General features: G+C 31.2%; 4 protein-coding genes across 8 annotated transcripts in view; 2 read left to right on the top strand and 2 right to left on the bottom strand.

Annotated features, from left to right (window-relative positions):
• Positions 1 to 11,401, top strand: part of LOC138939161 (uncharacterized) — a 32,241-nt gene extending 20,840 nt beyond the window's left edge. Inside the window, exon 8 of one of the 3 annotated variants that reach the window (XM_070306754.1) lies at positions 11,189 to 11,401. The gene's annotated coding sequence lies outside the window, so the exon portion shown is untranslated. Of the gene's footprint in view, positions 1 to 1,499; positions 3,242 to 3,733; positions 3,822 to 11,188 lie in introns of those variants that run through there. The other 2 variants (XM_070306753.1, XM_070306755.1) reach the window with 2 other exon arrangements.
• Ubc7 (ubiquitin conjugating enzyme 7) lies at positions 11,025 to 18,031 on the bottom strand. 2 transcript variants are annotated; one of them, XM_070306771.1, is made up of 4 exons: positions 17,950 to 18,031; positions 17,722 to 17,803; positions 17,385 to 17,522; positions 11,025 to 16,645 (listed from the first exon to the last, which is right to left on the bottom strand). In XM_070306771.1, exons 2-4 carry the CDS (start codon positions 17,756 to 17,758, stop codon positions 16,389 to 16,391), a joined length of 432 nt encoding a protein of 143 aa, XP_070162872.1. In that variant the 5' UTR covers positions 17,759 to 17,803; positions 17,950 to 18,031; the 3' UTR covers positions 11,025 to 16,388. The 2 variants fall into 2 exon arrangements, with proteins under 2 accessions (XP_070162872.1, XP_070162871.1); XM_070306770.1 differs by having other exon boundaries at positions 17,385 to 17,503; positions 17,950 to 18,025.
• Positions 18,032 to 19,990: 1,959 nt separating this feature from the next.
• Pdp (pyruvate dehydrogenase [acetyl-transferring]-phosphatase 1-like protein, mitochondrial) lies at positions 19,991 to 24,013 on the top strand. Of its 2 annotated transcripts, XM_070306762.1 has the most exons (5): positions 19,991 to 20,094; positions 20,255 to 20,461; positions 21,241 to 21,382; positions 21,591 to 22,064; positions 22,145 to 24,013. In XM_070306762.1, the coding sequence occupies exons 2-5, from the start codon at positions 20,330 to 20,332 to the stop codon at positions 22,822 to 22,824; spliced, it is 1,428 nt and encodes a 475-aa protein (XP_070162863.1). In that variant the 5' UTR covers positions 19,991 to 20,094; positions 20,255 to 20,329; the 3' UTR covers positions 22,825 to 24,013. The 2 variants fall into 2 exon arrangements, with proteins under 2 accessions (XP_070162863.1, XP_070162862.1); XM_070306761.1 differs by having other exon boundaries at positions 19,991 to 20,461.
• Positions 22,074 to 26,901, bottom strand: Vps4 (vacuolar protein sorting 4). Its single transcript, XM_070306764.1, has 6 exons — positions 26,249 to 26,901; positions 26,061 to 26,172; positions 25,537 to 25,913; positions 24,612 to 24,879; positions 24,081 to 24,523; positions 22,074 to 23,703 (listed from the first exon to the last, which is right to left on the bottom strand). The coding sequence occupies exons 1-6, from the start codon at positions 26,267 to 26,269 to the stop codon at positions 23,602 to 23,604; spliced, it is 1,323 nt and encodes a 440-aa protein (XP_070162865.1). The 5' UTR covers positions 26,270 to 26,901; the 3' UTR covers positions 22,074 to 23,601.
• Positions 26,902 to 26,998: the final 97 nt, after the last annotated feature.

Genomic DNA, 26,998 nt, shown 5'->3' on the forward strand with positions numbered 1-26,998 from the left:
AAAATTCTCTAAATTTATGATTTTTTAAAAATTTATTCTGCCTTTAGCTTTAACTTTTTTAAAGTTGATAAAATCCAGCTTAGAATTAGCTAACACTTATATTTCAAGAGTGTAACTTTTTGTAATTTACTAAATCTGTCACACTTCATATTCCACATCTTTAGACGCCTGATGATTTTTCCTAAGGCTTTCTCTATGAAATAATAGAAACAAAGGCTAAGTATAAGACTTCTATATCTATCATATTCATATTATTTTTATTAAACTGTTAAAACTTGTCTAATAATTTATGAAAGATTGATGAGTACAAGTAAAATATAAATGAGAAGTTTTCTTGCATTTATTTTTAGAATTGATTTCAGTGTTGAAAAAATAGAATACTGATTGCTACCTCATAAATCATTTGTTTTTGAATTATTTAACTCCAATTATTTAACATAATTCTAAGTTAATAAATATCAAATCCAAGATTTTGAGTTATATATAAAATCGTAAAAAGTATAATATATATTTCTTGTTAAAAAATTTATATCTTTCAAAGCTTTTTTCAAAGACATTGATGCTCATTGAACGATTGTTAAAACTGTCTATCGTTATGTACTCTCTGTCTATCAAAGAGTGATCTTCAAATTATAAAAGAAAATGTTTCTATAAATAAACATTAATTATGTATTTATTCTGAAGTTTTTATAACAAGATCGTCAGATTTTCCGTAAAGATTTTTGTATCTCAAAGTTACTTCCCTAACAACATATATGGATTTATCGTTCCTCAGAGTTTGTTGCAGAGTTTCTGAATCACCCTACACAGAAAATTACCACAAATTTGCTATCATGCCGTACACGGCAAGGTTCGCCCTATTCTTGCCACAAATTTGCTGTCATCCCGTGCATGGCAAGGTTTGCTCTATTCTTGCCACAAATTTGCTGTCATTCCGTGCACAGCAAGATTTGTCCTGTTCTTGCCACAAATTTGCTGTCATGCCGTGCATAGCGAGATTTGCTCTATTATTTGCGTAAAATGTGCATCACACTATTGCGACAGCCTTGCCAGCAAAAGCTAAGCTTTTTGCGGACACACCTTGTCACAATTTTGCTGTAAAGGCATGCTCGGGTTTGCAGTAAAGTTTGCATCATTTTGCTTGCTAGGTCATGATATACGACATTACAAAGTAAGGAAAAAGTCGAAAATTCTATATTCTGCGAATATAAACATCTATTTGGTCTAAACCTTACGATGCCTATATTATAAAGAAGAAGCTTGTCTTTGTCCTCAGAATCTTTTACCGATTTATACTTTGTCAAGTCCGATTGTTATTGCGCCGGAATTTGTTGGCCAATTCTTTAGTCTTTTCCTCCACTTTCTTGTTCCACAGCAGCTACTCTATTTCTATTTCTTAACTCGTGTGTTGTATCAGAGAATGGCTCCCAGTTTTGGAATTACTGCTCAATGTCAGCATGTAAACTTCAACTTCTATTCTTATTCCAATCTTCCTTTAGGATGTAGTCACATTGCCGGTTGTCCTTAACCATTGACGGTTTCCGCCAAAAATCTGAGGCATCTGCGAACTACCCTGCTGTTGTTGGTTGCGAATTATTCATCGTTACATTTGGTGTAAGTTTCTGCTTTTAAAAAAGAAAACAATTTTACTGCCAGAAAGATTCTTCCTCCGAACTAATTTGCTTATTTTCTACTGTATTTTTCTTTTCGCATTTATTAGTTAAGTAGAGAGATTTATTAAGTAGAGACAGGTTAACATTCCTAAGAGTATTAACATTATTACCAAAAAAATTACATTATTAAAAAAACAATGTTAGTACTTACTACTCCAGTTTCATTTCTTGCATTGTTTTATATCTTTTTTTGCTATTTTCTAGAATATTATTTTGAGATAGGAAGTTAACAATCAATTTTTATTCGAGACATTTTCATTTGTATCCTTTCTTGCCTTTTTTTCGCTAGTTTTGCTAGAATTATCCCTTTGATCTTTTCTCTTGTTATAACATGTTCCTAAAAAGAGTTCCGCCTCTACTTTATCCTCGAGATTGCAGTCCCGGTTTGCAGTCACCGACAGTGGCGAGGATGTGGCAGCATCGCTTTGTTAACTGCCGAAACGGTGTTGAGATTAGAAAATAACGTGCTTTTCTTCCATTTAGTCAAAGAACAATTAATGAATGCTAATGATTGATAACGATATTATTTTGATTAGAAAAAAAGACAATCGATCTATATAACTTCAAATACTCATTTGTCAGAATCGAGAATTTCGACATCTTTATAAATATATAAAAGATTTCAGACTAATCGCATGAAATTGACGTGATGACTGACTCAATCACTCTTCCTATTTTAATCTTAAGTAGTGCATGCATCAAAATTACAAAAAGAGCACAATGTTTTATAAATCTCTTTAACTCGACTAGATGAGAATATAGATGTTCTTCATGGACAGAAAACACGGACAGCATAGTCTATAGCCTTCTTTATAGATGTTTATGGCCCGTATTTATTGTCGGTTCTTATTTCAAGACCGTCTTAATTAAGTAATGTCTTAAGATGCTAATATGGGTCTATGATTAGTTTATGACATCTTAAGATTGTACTTAAGATGGTCTTAAATATAAGAACCGACTATGAATACGGGCCTATGACCTTTCTATTCTTATTTTTGAATAGGAGAGCTGAAGTTCATAAAACTTTCTTTCTTTTCTTAATTCTGGTGCAAAACATGATCGGAACACGCAGTTTATATGTATTATGTCTATGGAAATAACATAAGAATTATATTTTGTTTTTAGAGAAAAATACAATATTTTGTGCAATTTGCATCGCAGCTAAATTAATAATTGTAAAATTGTTTGTGGAACAATCTTTAACCAAAATGACTATTTAAAAAAAAATTTATAAAGAAACCATTTTTTTGTCTTATCAAGTGCTTGATGATTACATCTTTGTTAATTTTTTACCATTAACTTATACGTAGTACGATTTCAGAAGCAAAGAGAAAAAGAGACACCCAACCAAGCTGAGTGTAAGAAATTCTGTATGTCTCTTTTAGTTTAGTTCCTTTTTATTGATTATAATGGCAAGATTATATGTGACATAAACAACGCACAATATCCGTTTATAAATACATATACGGACACTTAAATACATATATAAATATATAAATATACATAAAAACACAGAATAGTCGGATGAAAACTTTGTGCCATACTTAAATTTTTTATTTCAGCTTATATAAATTAACGTCAGAATTTCTCGTTGTAATATTCAAATTTATTATATTATTTAATTACTCGTGTATTTCTCAAATTAAATTCTGTAATAGAAATATATATAATTCAATATATAATATTATAACCGATTTAGTTGATTTAGGTAGGCTGCGCTAATCAAGAAGTTTAATTTAATAAACATAACATAAAAGTATAATAATGCGAATTACATTTTATAGATATTCTTTTTGATCTTTTTTTTTTATAAATTAGTTACTTGAAACCGCATAAACTACTATAATTATAAAAACTTCTAAAATCTCTTACAGTATTATCTCATTAGCAGAAAGTTGCGTAGGGCTGATCGTTTTTCTGTTAATGAAGCACCAGATTTGTTCATCTTAAAAAAAATATTTTACTGTTTTATACATCTTTTCAGCGGCTTATTGAGAGGGAGGAAAGAGCGAAGTATGAGAATAAAAATGAATGAGAGAATAAAAACAAATAATTTTCAGCATCAAAACTTGAGCGCGCCATGTCAACCAGATAATCAGGCAAACTCATATAAAAGAGGGAGGAAGAGAAGAGGAGGGCGGGAGAGAGGTGAAGAGGGGAGAGGGAGGGGGGAGAGAAGAAGAGATGACACTTTCTTCTTATTAATAAAGCGAAAAGTTTCTGTTAACGAAGAAATTGTATGTAACTAAAAGTAATTCTAAGGTAATATGTAAAGAGTAAAGAGAAAAAAAGACCTAACATCGCGACGCACAATTCAAATATTTCATCATTTCATATATTTAAGTAACCAATTGAGGACTAATTAATGTTTGATGAAAAATGAAAGAGACATTAGTGATTGATACTATGCAAAATTTTTATAACTTTCTTTTTTTGTGCAGTTACGCAATGCTTTGCAATTAAATAAATCTTGCGTTCATTCTTGTGCTCAAACAAGTTTGAAGCATCGTGTAATAATACTTATCAACATTAATTGGATCATATCGTAAAGAATCGTAAGATTTTTTATTTGTATATTCTTTTTAATTTTTCCAGGTTTTTCCAAAATAGAGATTTTTAATCAATTTCCATTTTTTGATATTCTCTAGAGTTTAACAATGTGGCAATAAAAATCTTCCAAAGAAAAACTTTCTATTGCAGCTTGTAGCCAAAAGTCGCATAAGAATATGTTTATTAAAAGTGATTTATTAATAGATTTATTAATTGATTTATTATGTGAACATACAGGTAGACATACACGCGATTAAATTTGTCCAAGAATATTGCTTGCAATTATACTTTTTTCCCTTTGATAAATTCGTAGATATTATATATACACAGATATATCTACAAAATATATACGTACATGGACAAATTTTGTATTCAATATTCACCAAAAGTAGCTTTTGCAATACGATTACTATTAACAGTAATGAAATCGTCCAGGGGATTAAGCGAGTTCTGTGTGGAGTTTGCAAGGTATGTGTGTATAGTTAAATGTAATGTGTGTAAAGGGCGCCACAATACCTTACAGTTATAGAGAGGTATACTATATAAAACAGAATTAATATAATTGGTAAACCTTTATATTAGTGTACCTTTTCTCTCTCTAATAACCTTGATTTTAACATATATGTTGTCAAGATTATGATTCTGAACGAAAGGTTTTAATCGTCGCTCATTGTTTATTAGAAAGTTATTAATAAATAAAAATTCAACTGTTTGAGTATACATTCTTTTGTAAATAAAAATAAAAATCCACACAAAATAAAGTTCATCTTATATCATTCTGTTTTTAATACGAAACGAATTCTATATATAATTATGCAATTCATATGGATTTTCAACTTTTCATGCGAAGCAAAATCCCATCTAATTCGATAACCTTGAAAATCACTTTCTTTTACTTAATTTTTATCTTTGAATTTGAGAACATTGGATAATGTAAGATTATCTCACATCACGCAATAAACCCATATGGAACCGTACAATTACAGTGGCACTTCAAAATAGCAGATAGTATCCTTTCCACACGTGCTAAGCCACTCCCGAGTAAATGGGAGTAACGATTCAATCGCGCAATACATAGATCTGTATGCAATTTCGTGAAATGGAAGTAGAGATAATCTCGCTATAGTGGACCAGAGCTCTGTGTAGTTATTTTAAAGTATCACTATCTTATATTTTGTTTTGCTTTGAAATCAATGTGGGGTAAAGAGGAGAGAGAGAGGGGAGAGAGGAGGAGAAAGAAAGGGACGAGGGAGGAGGAGAGACAGAGAGGAAGGGAGATAGAGAAAGAGAGATCTCATTTTGCTCAAAAAGTTGCAAACTTATATGAAACTATAATTATAGATCTTGTTTTGCACCGAAAACACCGGATGATGTATTAGGGATATGCAAAAGTTTTAGCCTTTTTTTAAAATTTTCTTTTATTTATATATAATATAAGTACTACAAATCAATCTTCAAAATATTTTCCCTCATTATCTATAACCTTTTGTTACCTTTCTGGTAAGTTTTGGATTCCATTGCAAAAAAAAGACATGGATTTGGAGGCAATGAAATCATTGAGCCATTTTCGTATCTCTGCCACATCTCGAAAGGGCTGTCCGGCTAAAACATGCTGCATCGATCGAAATAAATGATAATCCAAAGGCGCCAAGTCAGGTGAGTACGCCGCGTGCGGAAGAACTTCCCAGCCCAAATTAAAGATAGTTTGCTGAGTGGTCTGAGCAATATGGGGCCTAGCATTATCGCGTTGCAAAATGACTCCGACTTCCTTGACCAATAAATAGTCTTTCTTCCATTTTTTCGGCCAAATTATGTCACCAAGAATAGAGCAAATTGATTCACGTGGTTAAGCAGCGTTTTTTCCTTGCTGGAACTCATATCGAATGCAGTGTTGAATATAAAATTTTTCGTCACTCGTCGTGTTCACTGTTATTTTATAAGATTATGTGTACCATTCAATCATAAAATATACCCAGTCAGCAAAATCTGTTCAAACAGATTTTACCAAACGTCTGCTCCAAATTTTTGTCAGCAGAAAGACTGCAGATTGTATACAAGATCTGTTATATCAAATAATGATAGCAAAATGTCAACAGAAATATTACAGAATCTGCTGACATAATTTGACAACAGATCAGTAGCAGAAACCGAACAGAATTTGCACAGAATTATCAGTTTGGCAGCAGAAACCAAGCAGGATCTGCGCAATGCAGTTTGATGCCAGATTGATGGCAGAAACCGCACAAGATCTGCGCGTGCGCAATCTGACAATAAATTGGCAGCAGAAATCGAGCAGAATATGCAGTTTTTAGCTATTTATTGAAATAGTATATTTTATTCGCTTACCGTTATGCGGCGCATTATTCACTTTGTATACTTGTATTCAAGTTCTTGTCATGAGCATATATAAAGCCTGCAAAATAGGGCTAATAATATATGTAATTATTTCTATTATTTCTAGTAATTATTTCTAGTTTAATTTCTGATATGGTTCCCGTACAGGGAAATTCAGATATTGAACTGATTTTTGGGAAATCGGACAAATAAATATCCGATTTTCACTTATTCGGTCAATTTCTGTCCGAACAAGTAAAAATATTTTGTTATTACTTACTTAAGATATAAAAAATAGAAATTAACTTCTATTGTATATAAATAAAATCTTTAATTTTATAAATTAAATTATTTAAATTTTTCTATATATTATATTAATATATGTTATTAATATTATATATTTATATGTTATTAATACAAACGTCAGCAAATGACGTCCCGTGAATGTGACATATCAATTATTGACGTCATCAATTATTGACGATATATGAAGAGACCCTTGATCATGATTCAAATGAATCAGCAGAACTAAGCAACGATGATTCAAGTTCGCTGGATTTTTGGGACATTGAGAACGAAGAGGAAGAACCTATCTATCATGAAAGTTCTTCAGCCGAAGAACAAGAGCAAGCAACTGAACTTGAAGCAACTACATTGAGAAGATCCAGTAGAAAATCTGCTCGAAGAGAATTTAAGGATTACGTAACATACAGGACGATGGTCGTTGATCCTATGACACTTCAAGAAGTGCTTTAAAATGAAACGCGTAACTCATGGCAGCAAGCAATGAAAAGGAAATTTGACATTCTTCATGAAAACAAAACCTGGAAACTTGTTAATCTTCCACCAAGTAGGAAACCCTTGAAAAACAAATGGGTCTTTAAAACAAAAAGGGATTCAAATAACGACGTCGAACAATATAAAGCTCGATTCGTCGCAAAAGGTTTTTTGCAAGTTAAAGAAATAGACTACGAAGAAACCTTTTCTCCCGTAGTAAGGTATGCAAGCATACACATATTCTTAGCTCTCGCGGCAAGAATAGATTTTGAAGTGGATCATTTAGACGTAATAACAGCCTCCCTGCAAGGCGATTTGACGGAAGAAATATATATAGAGCAGCCAGAGGGATTGGTTATGAAAGGAGACGAATCGAAAGTATGTCTTTTAAGAAAACCTCTATACGGTCTTAAGCAAGGTAGTTTTGCATGGAACCGCAAACTCGACTCAGTACTAAGGAGTTCGGATTCGCCAAATCAAATATAGAACAAAGAGTTTACATTAAATCTCATGCCGGCAAACTAGTGATCATGGAGTTTATTGCAGATGATCTATTGTTTCTTTCCAACGACATAGAGGTGAAGAACCTGGTCAAACAACAATTACACGAAAAATTCAAAACGAAAGGTTTAGGTCCTGTCTAAAATTTTCTTGGAATGCAGATTCACAGGAACCGTAAGCAAGGCAAGATCTTCATTAATCCCGGCTGCGTATGTTGATAATATATTGAGAAAATTCAACATGTACGAGTGTAATCCTGCACGTACGCCGTTAAACCGAAACCAACGGCTGGATAAAGATATGGTTCCGAAGACTCCAGATGAAGTCAAGAACATGGAAAAAGTCCCATACAGGGAAGTGCTCGGGAGTGTGATGTTCCTATATCAAGGAACACACCCAGCATAGCTCAGGCAATAATATCTCTCAGTGCCTATTCAAAGAATCCAGATAAAGCATATTAGGTACTCGGAATTACACTCTGATATACTCTTGCGACGCAGATCCAATACTACAAAGCTTTTGTGATGCTGGCTGGGCTAGAGACGCCCACGACAGACGATCAACTATCTATAGGGCTCAACTAACTATAAGGCTATCTCTTTACGCAGCGGTAACATGGAGTAGCAAGAAGCAGGTGTCCGTTGCGTTGTCTTCCACGGAAGCGGAATATATGTCGATCTCCGCGGCTTGTCAAGAAGCCATCTGGCTTCGACAATTAATCGGCGAAATTACTTCAAAACTTATCGCAAAGGAAACCATAATTAAAAGTGATAACCAAAGTACAATTAAGCTAGCTTATAGTATCGCATATCGAGTCAGATCCAAGCATATAGCAACGCGATATCATTTCATAAGGGAGAAAATATCAAAAAAGATAGTATTGTTAGAATATTTAAACACGAAAAAGATGATAGTGGACTCTTTAACAAAACCAGGTTTTTATGAGAAAAATGAATTATGTCGTTGCAGTATGGGCTTATTTGAATTACAGTAATTAGAGATCAAGTGGGGGTGTTAGAGTTTATGATCTCAAATTATCGCGCCTTTTGTTTTCTTTGTTCATTGATCGATAACTATTGGCGGACATTGCATGTATCTGTTATTTTTTTTTCTATGCTTGATTCCGTCCCAGCGACGCTTACCGTTCTCTCTCGGATGATAACGTTCTCTGTACTGTTCCTTTAGAAAAAAGAATTGACTTAATTGTGCTTAGCATTTTTCTACAGTGAATCACCTTCATAATCCGTTTTACTTGGTTTTAATCGGTTCAATCCGCACCCGGATTAAAAAGTAATCGATTTTAATTCCGAACTAATTATAATCGGTTTTAATATCGCGGATTATTTCCAATCCGAATTACTTTTATCATTCTCCGACAGATTCACATCGCATTAAAACCGATTTAATTATAACTTATGAAATCGTATAATTTCGAATTGAGGTGGATGTATATCACCCAACATTAATCCGCCATACTAGGATACTAAATTCGATTTGACTATTTTCAATCGATTTAATACTATATTTTCGGTGCAGAAATCCTGATCAATTCGGATTATTTTTTTTTGTCAGTTTTAATCGATATTTTCGGTAGGGTAGTTATGATTTTGATATGTTAATATCAAGATCATGGGAGAGGAGGGCGGAAGAGTGCGTGTACATTAATTTAAAATTTATCGTAAAATTTTATAACGAACATATTTATATGTCATAAGAGCACGCGCACACATACACACGCACAGACACACACACACGAATGTGTGATTTTATCTACAAGAAAATTCTAGCTGTTAAGGGAGCATGAGAGTCTTATTTTATAAACACATTTTAAAAATCACATTTGTATTACCAGGCTTGGAGAATTTATGTGGCAGTAAGTAATAATTCGAATTAGTAATAGATTAACGGAAAAACTTTTGAATTGCATCAACCTAATTTTCATTAACATAATTGAGTAACTTAGTCGATTTAAATGAATTTAAATTAAATGTTTAATCATGTTTTAATTAATCTTATAGTTTACCTGCTAATAATTATCGCATTGTTTTTTTTTTTTTTTTGGAAAAATGGAAATTTTAAGTGAGGAGAAAATTACCTATATATAATCACATATAAATTTATATATAATTATACATGGGTAATTTGTTCTCATTTTATATTTTGCTTTTTGTAAAAGAAAATACAAAAATTATTCTTCTAATTATTTTTCAATTATTCTTATTCTTTTTCCTGTACATACGAACAGAGATTATGCAAGAGAAAAAAAACACATACATATGTATATACATATACATATACATATATATATTGGCCCATTTTAATCCATCCAGTCGAATATCTCAAAAACCAAGCCCGGAAGAAAAAAAATGTTTCAAACAAAAGTTGTGTTGCTTCAAGGGGGCCATAAGATAGTGACAATGATTTGACCTTGGAAAATCATTTGAAGGTCATGTGAAGGTCAACTTTAAAATCTTAAATAGAAACCCCCATTTTTTATTTAGTATTCTTGTAGCTGACATCGAGAGCTTTCCAAAACACTATAATAAAGTATTTTTTTATTAAGTACTTTTTGAGTAATTTTATATTGCATTTTATATTGTAATTTTATATAACACTCCTCCATACACACATCGCGTGTAGCAATCAGCTGATTGCAGCGTCCGACCGCCGGCGATCCGGAACAATTTTCGCTAAAGTGACGTTATTTTAAGAAATACATATTCTTGACGTAATTCTAAGACATTTTCTTCTTTTCCAAAATTTTATTTCAAGCATAATTTTATGTTATAAGATAAAATAGTTAGCGACTCATGCGGTGGTAATCACACGTTGGACGATCAGCTGCGGCGCGCCGCGTCGCTCCTGCCTGCCTTCTGTACTCGACGCGTGATTTGCTAACTATTTTTGCTTATAACTCGAAAATTACGCTTCAATTCAAATTTTGGTAAAGGAAAAATCGTCTTAGAATTGTATCAGGAATATGTCATTTTACGGACGAAAGATTGTTCTGGAACATCCTATATATTGGACATATTTTATATATAATTATATTTATTTATATTTGATTTATATATATGTGGACTTTTTCCTAGGTAATTTAAAGTAATTTAATATAAATTGAGTTAATTTAAATTGATCTAAATTATAATTCAAACTAATTTCAACCAAACATAAATAACTTTAGTGCAATCGTTTTTTATTGTTAGTTTTTAATTAATTAAGTTTCTACAAATTATTGTTCTAGTAAATAATATATATTGATAAAATAAAAGTTTATTTAATTGGCTAATAAATAAACTTTGGCGTTTTCATTAATCGCTATTGATACAATGGATTTTAAAAATTAATTGTAGGAAAGCCGCAGCATTCTGTGCCAAGCGGGAACTCTTCAAGGTTGCAGCATGTCGAAGCTAAGTGCAATAATCGAAGTGATTCTTAAAATGAATAACAGACACATTTAGACGGATAAAAAATTTGAGTTTAGCTTTAAATGCGGCAATTCAAGCAAGAGATTCGTTCAAGTAACTCATATTTCCATCGACGATTACGTGATTAAAGGACGGTAATAAGTGTATTTATATCAAATGTTTTTATATACATGTATTTATAACTTTCGATGTCTGCGCTGCGAAGAACAATTCCTTTTGAATGTATTTTTCTTCTAGTAAAATGTGATATTATTGATAAATAGATAGTTGCGATATTAGACCCGTCTTATCAAAAGCAAAACATCGCAAATATTACAAATTAAGCATTTTACAGAATATAGAATATTCCGGTACTATTGTGTATGTTGCTTTAGATTTTCCGATTAACTTGCAGGGTTGGGTAGTAACTAAGTTAAACAGTTAAAAATTAAATTAAAAAGTTGAAAAGTTAATAACTTTTAACTTAACTTAGTTAATTTTAAATGTCTTAACTTTTAACTTAAACTAATTATTTTTAAATGCATTAATATTAACTTATTTTATACTTTTTTTATACAAGTTAAAATAATTCATCAATATCAATTTAAAAAAAAATATGAAATATGAAATATTTCATTTGTCGTATAACAAATTTATCGGATGTGTCGATTCAATGTTGGATAGAGAATTAACTTTTAACTTTTATAAGTTAATAATTTTTTAACTTTATTAACTTTAACTGAGTTAATTTATGTTTAAGTAACTTGTAACGCAAACTTAGTTAATTCTTGGACTTCAAACTTATCTTAGTTAAAAAAAAATTAACTTTTACCCAACCTTGTTAACTCGTAATGAAGTTTTAAAACATGACATCCATAAGGATATCTCTCTCTTGTAAGAGAAATAAACTTTTGCTTGTTAAGATATGGCAGCTTTATTCGAAAGTTTAACTTTGATATTATCGCTTGACACAGAATGTGAAATGCTTCTTCTTTTGCATGCCAAAGTATAAAACTGTATCCAGAGTACAACATTTGTACATATTCTCGTGTTCACTGTTAAATATATAATTTTGCGTACAAATATTTTTACACGATTATTACATAAATTATGTTTTCTTAAGATAGATATTCGCATAGTATTGGGGGACACATTATTAAATTTATAAAAGTAGATTGAAAATATTAAGATTAACTGCGAAAAATTCTTTTTTCTATAGTTTGTTGTAATCATATGTAATTGTATGTTTCTGATATATCTTGTGTATATCTTGTGTTAATACAAATGAAAAAAATGTGCAAAAATATATTGAGATAATTTATTACCTAATTTAAATATTACAGGTAAATAATCCCTCATAGCACATCAACATCCCGATAAGGTTACAATCACCTTAATTAGTAAGATGGTAACATTCCACGGAGATTAATAAACCTGCCATTAACATCTCAGCGACATGAAAATGTTCGTCCAAATTCATTCCATTAACATTCCAGAAACTTTGCGCGCAACATTGTATTAATATTTATACAACATGCCTGAAATCTCCTCCTAATATTAATTTTAATAAAGAAACCTTACAAAAAAATATTATATTGGCAAAAATCGATTAAACACTATAGGTTTTAAACACTGGTTTTCAATAGTTTTTAATCGTTTTTTCACCAATAATTGAAATGTTAATAGTTTAAACTTTTTTTCTTTAATATGTAATCTCGCAAAAAATTCATAAAATTGAATAAAACGAGCTCTTTATTCGTATATTTTTGTAACTATAAGATATATTATGTATATATAATATTTTAAGTAGACAATAAACAGATGAACTTTTTCGAGCATTTATCTGCTCGATTTCTAAGAAACAATCAATCCAATATCTAAATTCTCTATATTGGGATTGTATCAAAAATTAGACTGATAGAAATAATTACATATTTAATCTTCTGCCAATTGTTCTTGGCAAGCTTTATATAATTCTCATGACTGAAATTCAAATACGAGAATGGACGCATAGCGCGTCGCACAGCGATAAACAAACGAACTAGTGGCTGAATACTATTTTTTGTAAAGTTTTTGAAATATTGTGCGCAGTAACATTTCTCATGAAATATTAAATAAATAATAATTTTGGATATATGGTGCATATCAAATTCAATTATTAATATTAAACGATATTTCATAGTTTTGTAATATTTTCAGCATACGCAAAAAGTGAAATGTTGGCGCGTAAGGTTGCTGAAATATTGAAATAAGGTTTCATTAATCTTCCGACAATATTATAAAGTAAAGTTTTATTGTAAGATTAATGGTATATACCAGTAACATGATTATTAAAATGTGTAAGTTTGTAATCTCCCTATAATCTTACTGCAATGTTCGGTACTGTGAGGGATACTTTTTTTAAATGGTTAAAAAATCAAATTTTTCGAAAAAAGGTATCATTAAAAAATATTGTAACCTTTTCGATATATAATAGCAGATCGAGAAAAACCGATAGAAATATTTATCTTAGAGAGGTATAGATAGCATTTTAGAGTTAAAAAAACGTACAAGATGTACTTCGGTTAAAACAGCTATATACATCACATATTAAAAAATTTTATTTTATTCAAATATAATTGTTGAATACTAATCACAAATATTCTATTTTTCAGTTAAATTATTAGGTTGAACGGAAAGTTTATGCCGTTTTTTCGGCCTTCATCTGTTAGTAAAAAACGGAACAAACTTTCCCTTCAATCCAATAAAATATTATTTACTTGTAACGGTTCTCCTTTCCCGTACACCGCGGATCAAGGCTCGCCGGTGCCAGGATTCGAGAGAAGGGGGAAACTCCAATTTACTTTACCTCGGTATAAGCGGTTCAACAATTAGGTTTATTCAAGCGATTATCAAAGTCTAACATTGAGCTATATTATATGTACAATGAAACATGTGGTGTACGTTTATACAAAAATGATGTAGCACCATATATGATTGTGATAATTAATATCATCCTAAAATAATTTATGGGATTAATTGATAATTTTAAATGTTAATACTTAACATTAGAGTCCTCTATATAATCAGAAAAGCGACATCGTTACCCCCTCCATGCTTCTCATGATCGCCATGTTGGCCGCAGTTATCTATGTGTAATCTTAAATGTCTTAAAAATGTGTCAGAAGATATTTAAAATGTTTTTTTTAAATAACATTACAAATATACTTTTTTCTCACTTATGGTACGCCGGTTGCGATTAATTTGCACGTAGGATTCACTACGTGCAAACTAACCGCCAATATAGAGTGCATCCCACTTAACGACCGCAACGCTCGCGAGCATTATATGTTTTTGTTTAACTTTTGATGAACAACAAAAATAAAATGATATCGTAAGCATTGCGGTCGTTAAGTGGAATGGACCCGTGGCGGTTAGCCAATCAGCAGACGGAACGCTATTGTCGCTTTTCTGATTATATAGGACTCTACTTAACATCAATCATGCATTCGAACGCAAGAAGCGAATTCTGTCCTTTATTAACGGTTTATCACAAAGTGATATTTTGTATGTGTGTGTGTGTGCGTGTGTGTGCGTGTACAAACAGGGTCCAGCCAGACTTTGAGATCTTATAGGAAATTTAATTCTGAACATAAAAATTTCCTATAAACATGGGTCAAAAAATGCTTCTTTAAGAAGTTATCGCTCAAAAACCTCTGATACAAAGGAAGAACAAAAGGTGAAAAGAAAATGAAACTTAAAAAATTTCTGGAAAAAATGATAAAAATGAAAAATAAAAATCTTTCTTTTATGAAAATAAAATAAATTTTTTTAAACTAAAATAGCACATAATGGTAGAAAATGAATAAAGACGTGAAAAAACTAACTGTTCTCAAAATGCCCCCCCCCCCCCTAGCTCCAATACACTTTCGTCATCGAGTAATGACCGATCTAGTCGCTTTCGGATTTCCTCCTGATTCAATTTTAATCGATCAAAAGTCGTATTTATTTGTTGGATCAGATGTCCACGAGATTCGAGTAAACTTGAGATTTGAGTAAACTTCATTTTTCACTCTTCCCCACAAATAAAAATCTAAAGAAGTTAGATCTGGAGATTTAAAAGTTAATTTTTTACAACTTTTGTTTCGGTACTTTTTGTTATAAGACGCACATTTTCCATGATATTTGGAAAAATGTGTAAAATAATCACGATTTCAGAGGTTTTGAGCAATAACTTTGTAAGAAAGTATTTGTCGACCCATGTTTATAGGATATATATATATATATAGGGTGTCTTAGACCACCCGTGCACCCCTTTTCTTTCAAAAACTAATCATTTTAGAGAAAAACGTTTTCAACAAAAATTGTATGGTTTTGAGGGGAACATAAGATGGTGTCATTGATTTGACCTTGGATGGTATCGTTAAGGTCAAGTCAAGGACACCTTTAATTTCTTAAATGGAATCCCCCATTTTTCATTACATATTCTTGTAGCTTATCTCGAGAGCTTTCCAAAACACTATAATAAAATATTTTTTCATTAAGTACTTTTTGAGTTATTTTATATTTTAATCTGACATATTTTAATATAAAAAATAAAATATTTCGTAAAATATTCAGTTTTCGATAATCTTATAATATTTTTATGTACAGAATAATGAGACAAATCAATTAGTGCAAAAAAAATAATTGTTTAAAAAATACATTGTAAATAATTTTCTTAAAAACAATTACTTTTTTATACTAATGCATTGTTTCTTCAAAAAACTGCTGATACTGGTGGTGCTCTGTTACACCCTGCATATATATATATATATATATATATAAGTATATAAGATAATCGCGTATGTATTTGATTACCCATGTTTGTATACTGCAATGTTGAAAATAAAATTTTTTTGAGATTAACAATCTCAATTCTTGTAGCATCAAAAGAAGTTTTGCAATCTTTGTAACTATTTAAAGCTCTTAATAAGATCTATCACACATCCTATATGCAAATAATCAGTGGAACATACAAGGAATAACTTGTACATAAAAAAATTTGGTTGTTCCATAGAAAAAATTTGTTTCATATAGGAATGTGCCAACAAGAAACATAAAAGTAATAATTATAATTAGACTTTTTTTTTATTTTTATTTTTTAATAAACATTGTGTGTCCTATTTTAAGGAATACCCAGGGTTTTTCGTACGAGTTTTTGAGCTATCCTCTCAAATTCACTGCGATCCTCTCTCCACATTTTAGCAGCATCCACGTTAGCACCACTCTCGTCGTTTGGTTCTGCTAGCATACTTACTACACTCAACAATATCTTCTCCACGCTCTGCACTGGACTCCATCTTTCTGCACTGCTTTCATAACCCATTGGATCATCGCCAGGTGCATGTAATATGCTTATGCAGACTCTTCCATCTGCATAAACTTTTAAGAAAAAGATAATTTCATACATGGTTAACACAGCTATCATGCTTTATATTATTGTACACTTCATAACTTTGAAATCTATTTCATTTTATGCTTAATAATTTTAGTAAATGTTTAATTTGACTTGCTTCACTTAAATTTTCATAAAAATACACTTATTTGGCATCTTTTTGTACAGAGACAAAGATTTGAAAAGTAAAAATCGTCTGCTTACTATAAAAAGTTATAAACTGTTAAAAATATAATATTCGTGAAGGTTAAAAAACTTCCATATTGAAGAAATATGATATGGATGTGTGCTGTGAACAAACACGCAAAATCTGAAATATAAAATAAAATAAATATGAAATACATAGTCTCAATTGACAATGATCAGAAAAAATTAGAATTAGATCAGAGTAAAATTTTTTGAAGAAGCAATGCCAAGAAAAAGGATTTCACCTTTCACCCACCTTTTATTTTTTATTTTTCTTTTTTTGCCTTTTTTATTGATCTTCACAAGCATAACTTTTTAACAGTTTATAATTCTTTTTATAATATCTAGTGCCAAAACGACTCATTTGCGGACATGGATTTATTGACAAAATTGACTTGTTTTGGTATTCTTTATAACCACCTGAAGTTTGTGGATCTAATTCTGGGACATCCTGTATATTTTTAAATATATTCTTATCAAAATTTAAGTGAAATGGTCAAATTAAGCATTTATCATAATTTTAATAGCACAGTGTCTTACTATTAGGATGAAATATTTCACAGGTGAATTGCATCTTTGGTGGACTTAGTGGATAATCTGGAGGAAATATTAATTTTGCCGGAAACACTCCACCTTCAAAGCATGTTCCTTCTGGTCCGCTAAAAATATTCAGCTCCACTAATATTATGAAAAATTTATAAAAATGCTTGTACGTGCATATAAAAATATTATTTACACGTCATTAATTGTTTGACGTTTTGTTTAAAACCGTATAAAGGGAGACTTAGGGTTTAGAAAAATTATTTGCACAATACACTAGTTAGCGAATCTACAACGATAATTTTTTGGAAATAAACCGATTAATGAAAAAACTTACGTAATAAGAGCCTCCCATTCGAAGAAGTTTTCCTCATTAATCGGGCCAGCGATGATGCCTTCCGGTGGATTCAAGGTTAGTTCTGCAAATTCGTCGTGCAGACATTATTGTTCGACGAGAAAGGAGAGAGGATGTCACAATGGCGAGAAAAGCTTCCCGTAGAATGTCATTAATGTACGAAATAATGTTAACGCAATGTGCTAAAAGACTAAAAAAACGGATCCTCACGTTTGTACTCTGCCATCAATCGTCTGAGAGCCGAACCCGCCATTGTTTTAACTATCGACATATAATACTGGCATAGTATATACATATACAGTAGCGCAACTCTCTCGATTTTGTTGGCCAAAACGAAGTGCGCATGCGTGAAATAAGTAAGTTGGCCAGTAACATCTAAATTTCTCTCTCACTTACTCTTTTATTCTACTTTTTCGTTCTCTCTCACATTATTTAAATACCCAAATAAATAGGTACTGCCTACCTTACTTGGCGGAATAGATGACATTATATGTTATTTATTGTACGATCGCGCAATTTATCAGAGTTTCTGATACAAAGCGATTACGAAGCGATTACAGATATTTAATATAATTATATTTGTAATATATAAAAGTATAAAGTAACAAAAGTACCGGAATAATAAAAGTAACGGAAATTGTAACGACTCGTTACTTTTTAGTAACTGTAACGGTAACGAGTTACTTTTTAAAATTGGTAACGAGTAACGGTAACGAGTTACTTTTTAGAAAAAATAACGGTAACGGTATAAAAGTAACTCGTTACCGTTACCGTTATTTTTTCTAAAAAGTAACTCGTTACCGTTACTCGTTACCAATTTTAAAAAGTAACTCGTTACCGTTACAGTTACTAAAAAGTAACGAGTCGTTACAATTTCCGTTACTTTTTTACAATACAAACTAATAAATTATTTTGCATAAGAAAAACTTTTAAAAAATTGTAAGCAAGATTTCATTCAAGGTTTATTACAAAATAAATGATTAAATTTTATCGAAATTCTTTATTAAATTTTAATAAAATTTGTTGCTCCATAGTATCATCATTTAAATGCCCTCTTTGTGGTGTTAATACAGAGCCACCGATGCTAAACATTCTTTCTACAGATGCACTGCTTGGTAGAGCTGTATTATATTTAATAAAAAGTTTTTTAAGTTTTGGATAGTCGTTTAACATTTCTATATTACAATTATTTGATTTTAAAAACCGTTGCAATTCTTCTTGTTCAGATTCATTTTGCACCGTTTTTTGCTCAAAAATGAAAAAATCATCGTGATCGTCAGATTTTCCAGCTTTTGAAGAATTTTCAGTTGATCGGATTCCCAATAAATCCTCCAAGTAATTTTCAGCACGTTTTCTTTTTTCTCCGGTTAACCAGTTTAACTTAAATTTTGGATGTAAACATGCTGCTATTATTATTTCTTCTGTTTCAAATATTGTACGAAATCTAAAATCAAATATAGTAAATTAAGCGACATTGTTTGTTTTATTGAAATTAATACTTTTGAATCAATAGTTTAAAATAAAATAATATTTTTCAATTAAATCCTTATTTAAAATTAAATAACATATGTATTAATCAAATTAATAAGTTACCTTTTATTTAAACCTTGCTGAATAGCTTCAACTAATGAATGGCAATCTATAAGGTTAGATTTATTGAGATTTTCTAATTTTCGTTGCAAGGTACTTAGAACTAGTAGTAAATGAGAGCTCTGCTTTTCCGAAAAGATAAAGCTCTCATTGGATATCGCGCGTCGCGGCATCGCACTGGTCTGTAAGAGCCATAAGTTGATCAATCACATTCAAGCATTTTTACAACATAATAAGAATGCTAATTGGTCGATTTGCTTACGGCTTTACGGTTAAGATAAAAATTTTATCACGCACAATAGCAAGAATAATATCTTAAATAAATCAAAAAATTTGAAAAAAGTAACGATAAAAGTAACTGTTAAATTCGTTACTCGTTACCGAAAAATGTAACGAAGTTACTTTTTCCGTTACAAATAAAATTTGTAACGCCATTACCGTTACAGTTACCGAAAAAAAGTAACTGTAACGGTAACGGCGTTACAAGTAACGCGTTACTTCCCAACCCTGAGTGTATCTTAAAAAAAGTGCACATCAAACTATGATAATGGTTTTAGAACGAATAGTACATCTAGTCACGTGGTCGATGTGGTTAGATAGACAAGTGAGAAGCGACAACTCTCGCCCTCTCGCGTCTCGCAGTGTTACATTTCTGGCCGCCAATCAGCAGACGCCGTGCGCGTTCCAGTATAGTATATAGTTCAGTGACAAATTCATATCGAAGCCTGGCAGCCATTCAGATAGACGAAGAAACAATAATAAAACGTACATGAATCATTTATTATTTGAAAAGTTTTAGCTTCTTTAATTAATTTTCGAGAGAAAAGAGAAAAAAAAACTCATTTATTACGCAAATTGCGATATAAGAAAGTCTGCATAACAAATACGAACGTATTGTTATATATTTTTATCTTTAACCTGTAAGAAATAGAGAAAATGTATTCGAAAAACGGAGAAAGAACAGAATATTAGCACGGTGTCAAGGTGTGCTATATTCGGGATGGTCTTGCAGAAAGTTGGCTGCAATTTTGTTAAAAATTTTCGACATGTACATGTTAGAACAAGTGAGTCCCGCGGCAGCAGAAGTTTCCAACGGTTATATACGGCATTACCACGGCTCACGCCGCAAGAGGTACGTTATGCCAAATATAATATATACATATAATATATATACATGTAATATATGTATATAAATAATAATGTATATATATTGTATATATATATAATTATTTATATACATATATTATGTCTATACAAGGTATTTCAGAAATATATATATATATATATATTTTCAACAAACTTTGGGGATAAATTTTCTACACAAAAACAAGAAAAAAATGTGATAAATATATGTCCAGAAATATTTCGTTTATGAGTTATAATCGAAAGATTTCAATGATAAAAATTAATAGAAAATGTCTACAATGACACATGATCAATGTAATACATTTTCAATTCAATTGTTTATCTACTCACAATTCATAACAATTGCTCAAAATATCCTCCACCTGCTTCAATGCATGTATGGACGCATCAGATCATGGACTATTGCGACGTTTCAAAGATTCCATGATAGTTGCAAAAGCTTTGCAGGCATCTACGATGCATTGGTGAAGCTTTCTTCATTTTCAATTTGCATAAACAAGGGCTTTTAAATGTCTTTACAGATAAAAATTAAGGGATTTAGATCAGGTAACGGTACTGAATTGAATGTATTCTTTCTAGGTGTTTCTGGACATATATTTATATATATATATATATTTTTTTTTGTATGAAGAACTCATCCCCAAAGTTTGTCCAAGTATTTTGTAAACACTATTATTATTTTTTTATATATTATATGTGTGTGTATGTGTGTGCGCGCGCACGTATGGTATGTATATTTACATTACACATGTTACTCTGTTACAGGTTACAAATATTTTGCAAGCTAATGAATATACCAAAGAATTCTCTGGTTTGGGTTCTGTAAAATATTACGATTCCAATCAATTAGCATCTAATAATCCTATAGAAGATACACGAGCAGAGGCCCGATGTTTATTAACTAAAGGTATACAGGAGCAAAACTTTAGTTAAATTTTTTTTTAATTTAACGAAATTATCTGTTTGAAAAAAATATAATCCAAACTTTACTTACATAGATAACTCAGATAGACATAATTTTATTGCCAGACATTGACATTCACAGATTCTCGGATGATTCATATTACTATAAATGCATTATAACTAGTTATGTTTTCCCAATCTCTTATTTGTAGGTGTATTATTGGGAGTTTTCGATGGTCATGGCGGTGGTGCCTGTGCACAAGTGATATCGAAAAGACTATTTTGTTATATATCAGCATGTTTGTTACCACCAAAATTACTGCAACAATACTTGAATTCTGTTGATTCTGACAAAAAATTAGAATTGCTTCAAACCTTCAATGATAAAGTAGAATTTATAGCCGAGATTAAAGATCTTTACCAGGCGAGCTTTCTAAATTTTCTAAAAGACTTGGTACAATCGGATATCAGGAAAGAATTTCAAATGGAAAGGGCTTTGGAAAATGCGTTTCTTAGACTAGATAATGACTTATCGAACGAAGCTTTGTCGCAACTGAATAGAAAAGATGCAAGAACTCTTGCTGTTGCAATGTCAGGTGCAGTAGCTGTTGTGGCTCATATAGATGGCCCTCATCTCCATGTTGCTGGCGTTGGCGATTGTAAAGCTATATTAGGAGTACTCTCAGGTTCAATGCTTTTCTTTTTTGTTACCTCTGTTTATTTAATATTAATTATGATTAATACATCAATAAAATTTATTGTGTAGAGAATGATGGATGGTCAGCTAAAATAATGACGGTAGAGCATAATGCTGATAATCGCGCAGAAGTAGAGAGAATCTTATCAGAACATCCATCAAACGAGAGATCAACTGTGATTAAAATGGAAAGACTGCTCGGACAATTGGCACCACTTCGTTCGCTAGGTGATTTTCGCTATAAATGGAATAAGGATATTATGAAAAAAATTGTGCCGTTTTTCGGAAAGGCAGCGATTCCTCCGAATTACCATACACCACCGTACCTAACGGCCAGTCCAGATGTCAAATATCATAGGTTGACACCTAGAGACAAGTTTCTTATAATAGCTAGTGATGGATTGTGGGAACTGATTTCACCATTGCAAGCTGTACGCTTGGTAGGAGAACATATGAGCGGCAAAGTTACGCTTAGTCCATTGAGATTACCCCGTAAAAATATGAAATTGTCGGATATAAACGAAATGTTGCTGCAACGTAAGGAAGGCTTGAAAAAGAAACCTCTTGATAACAACGCAGCGACGCATTTACTGAGAAACGCTTTAGGTGATACAGAATATGGAATAGATCATGCCAAATTGTCACAAACATTAACTCTGCCAAGTGAAGTAGTTCGAATATTTCGCGATGATATTACCATAACGGTCGTTTATATGGATTCGGAATTTCTAAGGCATTGTCCTCCCTAAAACCGTTGCAAATTCTCATTATTTTTATATTAATATACAGTTTGTTATTTATTTTCAGTTAACAATAAAAACAATTTACATAAAAATACCATTCTGAATATCGGCAATACATATGAATACATATGTGTATGTAACACTCAGTGTATTACATAATACTCATTATGCTCTATTTTTTTCAGTTAGTGAATTTCTTAAATTATCTAACCGCGCAATTTGATTCCCGCGAGTGATCATTATCGAAACCGCATGAATCAGAATAATCAAATAGTACACAAGAGCAGTTAAAATCAGAATCAAAGGTGATAAGAAAATAACTGCAAACAAATTTATATATAAATCTATATAAATATATGATTTACGCAATTAAGTTATTAGATACATCAGTGTTTTTATATTGTAAAGCATTAAACACAAAGTTTGTCATATACTTCATCATTTTCTACTTTGTATTTCATAATGAAAAATAATCTACCTCTCTTCTCTGTTTTATAGATCTAAGAATTTTTATCTCAAAATATATGTGGTTTATTTCTTAATTTATGTACTATTTTCGCCAAGTAAATAAGCGATAAGCTTATATAATGCCAGGTTGTAGTTGTTTCTCGCTTAAAAAGAGAACTAAATAAGGAGAACAAAAAAAACTCGTTTTCGAGTATATTTATATAGACATTTAAGTTAAATGTTATTGTAAGAAGAATAAGGCGATCGTAGATAACTAAAGACTTTGAGTTGAATTATAAATCCGTTTACTTAATTACGGAAAAACTCAAAAACTTCTCAACCCTCTTGACCAAAATCTTCTTTAAATTTTTCTAGCTTTGCCAAATCTTCTTCATTTACAGTAGGACGGGTCGTTGCTAGCGATTTTAACATATCTTTCTAAAATAATATCACATACTATAAAATATATATACTTTCTTTGTAAATATACAGAATGTGTTAAGGTTAAATATTCTAACTTAAAATATGAATTTACATGATCTCATAGTAAGTAAATGAAGTTCCCGAGATATGATCGTAAATGTTTTGTTTAAAAGATATTGACAAATAACATTTTGAATATAGGAGTTATAAAATTATTATTAGATTATAATAAGTAAAGTAATAATATGTTTCAACTATTTTATTACAGAAAGCATGACAATTTTTTTCTACTTATGTTGAGATCGTATAAATTCATATTTTAAATTAATGTGCTTAAATATAAAATACTATATAAAAAGAAAAAGAATAAAAATTGTTTTTGAAAAACTTACCATAGTAACTGGTGGCTCAAACAATTTGTCACCATCTATCTCCATCCAATTCATTTCTATAGCAGCTGGATCACCAGGAGAACATGGAGTAAGTAAATCATTGACAATAATGGAAGGATCCTTCGGTGACGGTCCTGTAACACGCTTAAAGTGTGTAGCCGTTTGTACTTGTCGAATCGGTTGCATTAGAGCATCCCGTACAATGATGCTTATATCGGCTCCTGAGTAACCTTCAGTAGATGCTGCTAATTTTTTAAAATCTTCTTCTGTTACACAATGTGATGTATTACCCAAATGGAGCTTAAACATAGCAGCGCGCGCTTGTTTTTCAGGCAATGGAATGTAAATTCTCTTTTCAAATCTTCGCCTGATTGCAGAATCCAAAACCCAAGGTATATTAGTGGCTCCCAGTACAAGTATATTCTCATTATGATTTCCTACACCTTTATTTTTTAGGGATATGAAAAAAATATTAATGCAACAGTTTGTTTATTTGCTTTGGCCAATAAAATATTAATTCTTTGAGCATACCTTGCATCTGAACTAGAAATTCTGTTTTTATCCTCCTTGCAGATTCTGACTCATTATCTGAACGCGACGAGCACAGAGAATCTATCTCATCGATAAATATAATACTACGTTCCTTTTGTCTTGCTAATTCAAATAAATTTTTTACAAGTTTCTCTGACTCTCCTAACCATTTGCTCACTAAATCTGATGATGATGCAGAAAAGAAAGTAGCTTGATTAGCTTCCGTTGCCACTGCCTTTGCCAAATATGATTTACCAGTACCTGGTGGCTATAAATAGCAGGTTAAAAATGTACAGGATGTTAAAAAAAGGGTCACATATTTTTAGAGCAAATAGTATTGATCGAAACAAGAAAAAAAGTCTAATTAACATGGATCCTACAATTAATATCTTTGAAGATATAGGCTATCTTTCTATTTGAGCTTTTTATCCTTTTCTTATTGGTTATATCATCTCTACAATGCAGTACACAAAATAGTATTTACTAGTTTTTCTATAGTGACATTGGATTATAATAACATTTTATAAATAGGTAGCATCCAAGAAGAGATAAGTGTGTTTGGAAGAATGCATAATTCTCTGAGACATAGAGTTGAAAAATGCATAGCAATGAATGGGAACTGCATAGAGCACCTCCTATAATGCTGATTGCAAAATTAATAAGTATTCTTTTTGTTTACTGCATTATAGAGGTGATACAACCAATAAGAAAAGAAAAAGAGCTCAAATAGAAAGATAGCCTGTATTTTCAATGATATTAATTGTAGAACCTATACTAATTACTTTTTTTTCTTTTCTTCTTTTGATCAATACTATCTGTTCTCAAAATATGATTCTTTTTTTTAATATCCTGTATTTTCAAATCATGATATAAGAATTGTGTGCATATTACAAATTAACTTTGTCAAATTTTAGAATATACGTACTCCAAACAATAGAATACCCTTCCAAGGTATGCGTCTTCCAGTAAAAAGATAAGGGAAATGCATCGGTAGAATAACAGCTTCTTTCAAAGCTTCTTTAGCTCCGTCAAGACCAATCACATCGCTCCATTTAACATTTGTGTCTTCGGTCATTATAACGCCTTCTAACTTGTTTTGCAATTTTTTCTTTTCAGGATCGCTATCAGTATCGCTATCACCACTGTCACTTTTTTTATCTTCATTCTTGACATTATCTTCTCCAGTTTTAATTGGTTTCTTCTTACTTTTCTTCAAGTAAGCTTTTAATTTTTCTGCTCTTTCTAAATACTGCATACATTTTGCTCTTATACTTTCTTTTACTTTATCTCCATGTGTTTCATCTGAAATCCATCATAAATAATATCAATTGTGCTAAATTCATATAATCATTTTCATTATTAAATAATGGAATAATTTTTTAATAGGGTTAATATATTAGAACAATGCCAAATACTACATAATTTTATATTAAATGCTCATTGTCATACATTTGATTGAATGTAAAAAATATTCAACACCGTGTTCATATAATCTAAGGGCCTCCTCATAGTTTTTATTGCGATCTTCCTCCGTAGCCTTCGTCACAAGATCTATGGCTTTCTATAAAATCATTGTTATGTGAATTTATTATTATTCTCGTTCTACTAATAAAATAATCTATAAATTTTGCACTTACCTGCAATATTGCCGAAGCCATATCAACTTTTTCTTCAATATACAAAGATTCAAATATGCAACACACAAGGCCTAGTCTGCACCTGTTTAAACTTCCGAGACGATTTGTTGAGTAACCTTCGGAATCAAACGTCACCTATCGGTGATATCACGCTGCCAAATTCGTCGTTTTAAGCATCACCGATACGATTTTCGCAGAAACATCAAAATCATCGCGAAGAATCTTTCAATTAAATCGAATGTTCTGACTTTATTAAGTTAAGGAAACTTGATATTTCTCCGAATCTTCTAGTTTGTTGTGCTTCGTAATTTACGAAGGAACTCAATAAAACTGCGAATAGTTCACGATAATACAGGAATAACTGTTGGAAAAATTGTTCTCGCAATTGTATAGATATAATTTCAACATCCGCTTTATAGGGAATATATATCTGATGCTTCCTAGAATAATCTCATTATTGTCAAATACTAAAGATGCGCTTGCAAATTTGTTTCCATTTTGATCTATTTTTCGAATACACTGAAAAAAATGTTTGCTTTAGAAATCAATGCGTTTCCGTTCTCGTTTTATTATTCTTCTTCTTCCTTATAATGACAGACGAGATGGCGGTATAGGGGCCAACCATGAAGTAAGGTCACAATATATACAGTAATGCAACTCTTGTTGCGCCTCGACAGTAGGAATCATATCCCTACGTTTACCACGTCGACTACGTTTACACGTCACTTCTAATCGGGTTTAATAACAACC

The sequence above is a fragment of the Polyergus mexicanus genome, unplaced genomic scaffold, assembly GCF_030449975.1.
Source record: "Polyergus mexicanus isolate NDT 795.1 unplaced genomic scaffold, iyPolMexi1.0 SCAF_14, whole genome shotgun sequence".
NCBI lineage: Eukaryota > Metazoa > Arthropoda > Insecta > Hymenoptera > Formicidae > Polyergus > Polyergus mexicanus.

What these genes read in the sequence shown, in the direction of transcription:
- Pdp (XM_070306761.1), top strand. Translation starts at nt 20,330, where the DNA reads ATGGTCTTGCAGAAAGTTGGCTGCAATTTTGTTAAAAATTTTCGACAT. An exon ending in CACGGCTCACGCCGCAAGAG is followed by an intron (nt 20,462 to 21,240) that starts GTACGTTATGCC and finishes ACTCTGTTACAG; the next exon opens with GTTACAAATATTTTGCAAGC. An exon ending in CCGATGTTTATTAACTAAAG is followed by an intron (nt 21,383 to 21,590) that starts GTATACAGGAGC and finishes TCTTATTTGTAG; the next exon opens with GTGTATTATTGGGAGTTTTC.
- Ubc7 (XM_070306770.1), bottom strand. Translation starts at nt 18,010, where the DNA reads ATGTCGATAGTTAAAACAATGGCGGGTTCGGCTCTCAGACGATTGATG. An exon ending in ATTGATGGCAGAGTACAAAC is followed by an intron (nt 17,804 to 17,949) that starts GTGAGGATCCGT and finishes ACGAATTTGCAG; the next exon opens with AACTAACCTTGAATCCACCG. An exon ending in TGAAATATTTCATCCTAATA is followed by an intron (nt 16,646 to 17,384) that starts GTAAGACACTGT and finishes TTTTCTTAAAAG; the next exon opens with TTTATGCAGATGGAAGAGTC.
- Vps4 (XM_070306764.1), bottom strand. Translation starts at nt 26,269, where the DNA reads ATGGCTTCGGCAATATTGCAG. An exon ending in ATTTCTAGTTCAGATGCAAG is followed by an intron (nt 24,524 to 24,611) that starts GTATGCTCAAAG and finishes TAAAAAATAAAG; the next exon opens with GTGTAGGAAATCATAATGAG. An exon ending in TTGAGCCACCAGTTACTATG is followed by an intron (nt 23,704 to 24,080) that starts GTAAGTTTTTCA and finishes ATATTATTTTAG; the next exon opens with AAAGATATGTTAAAATCGCT.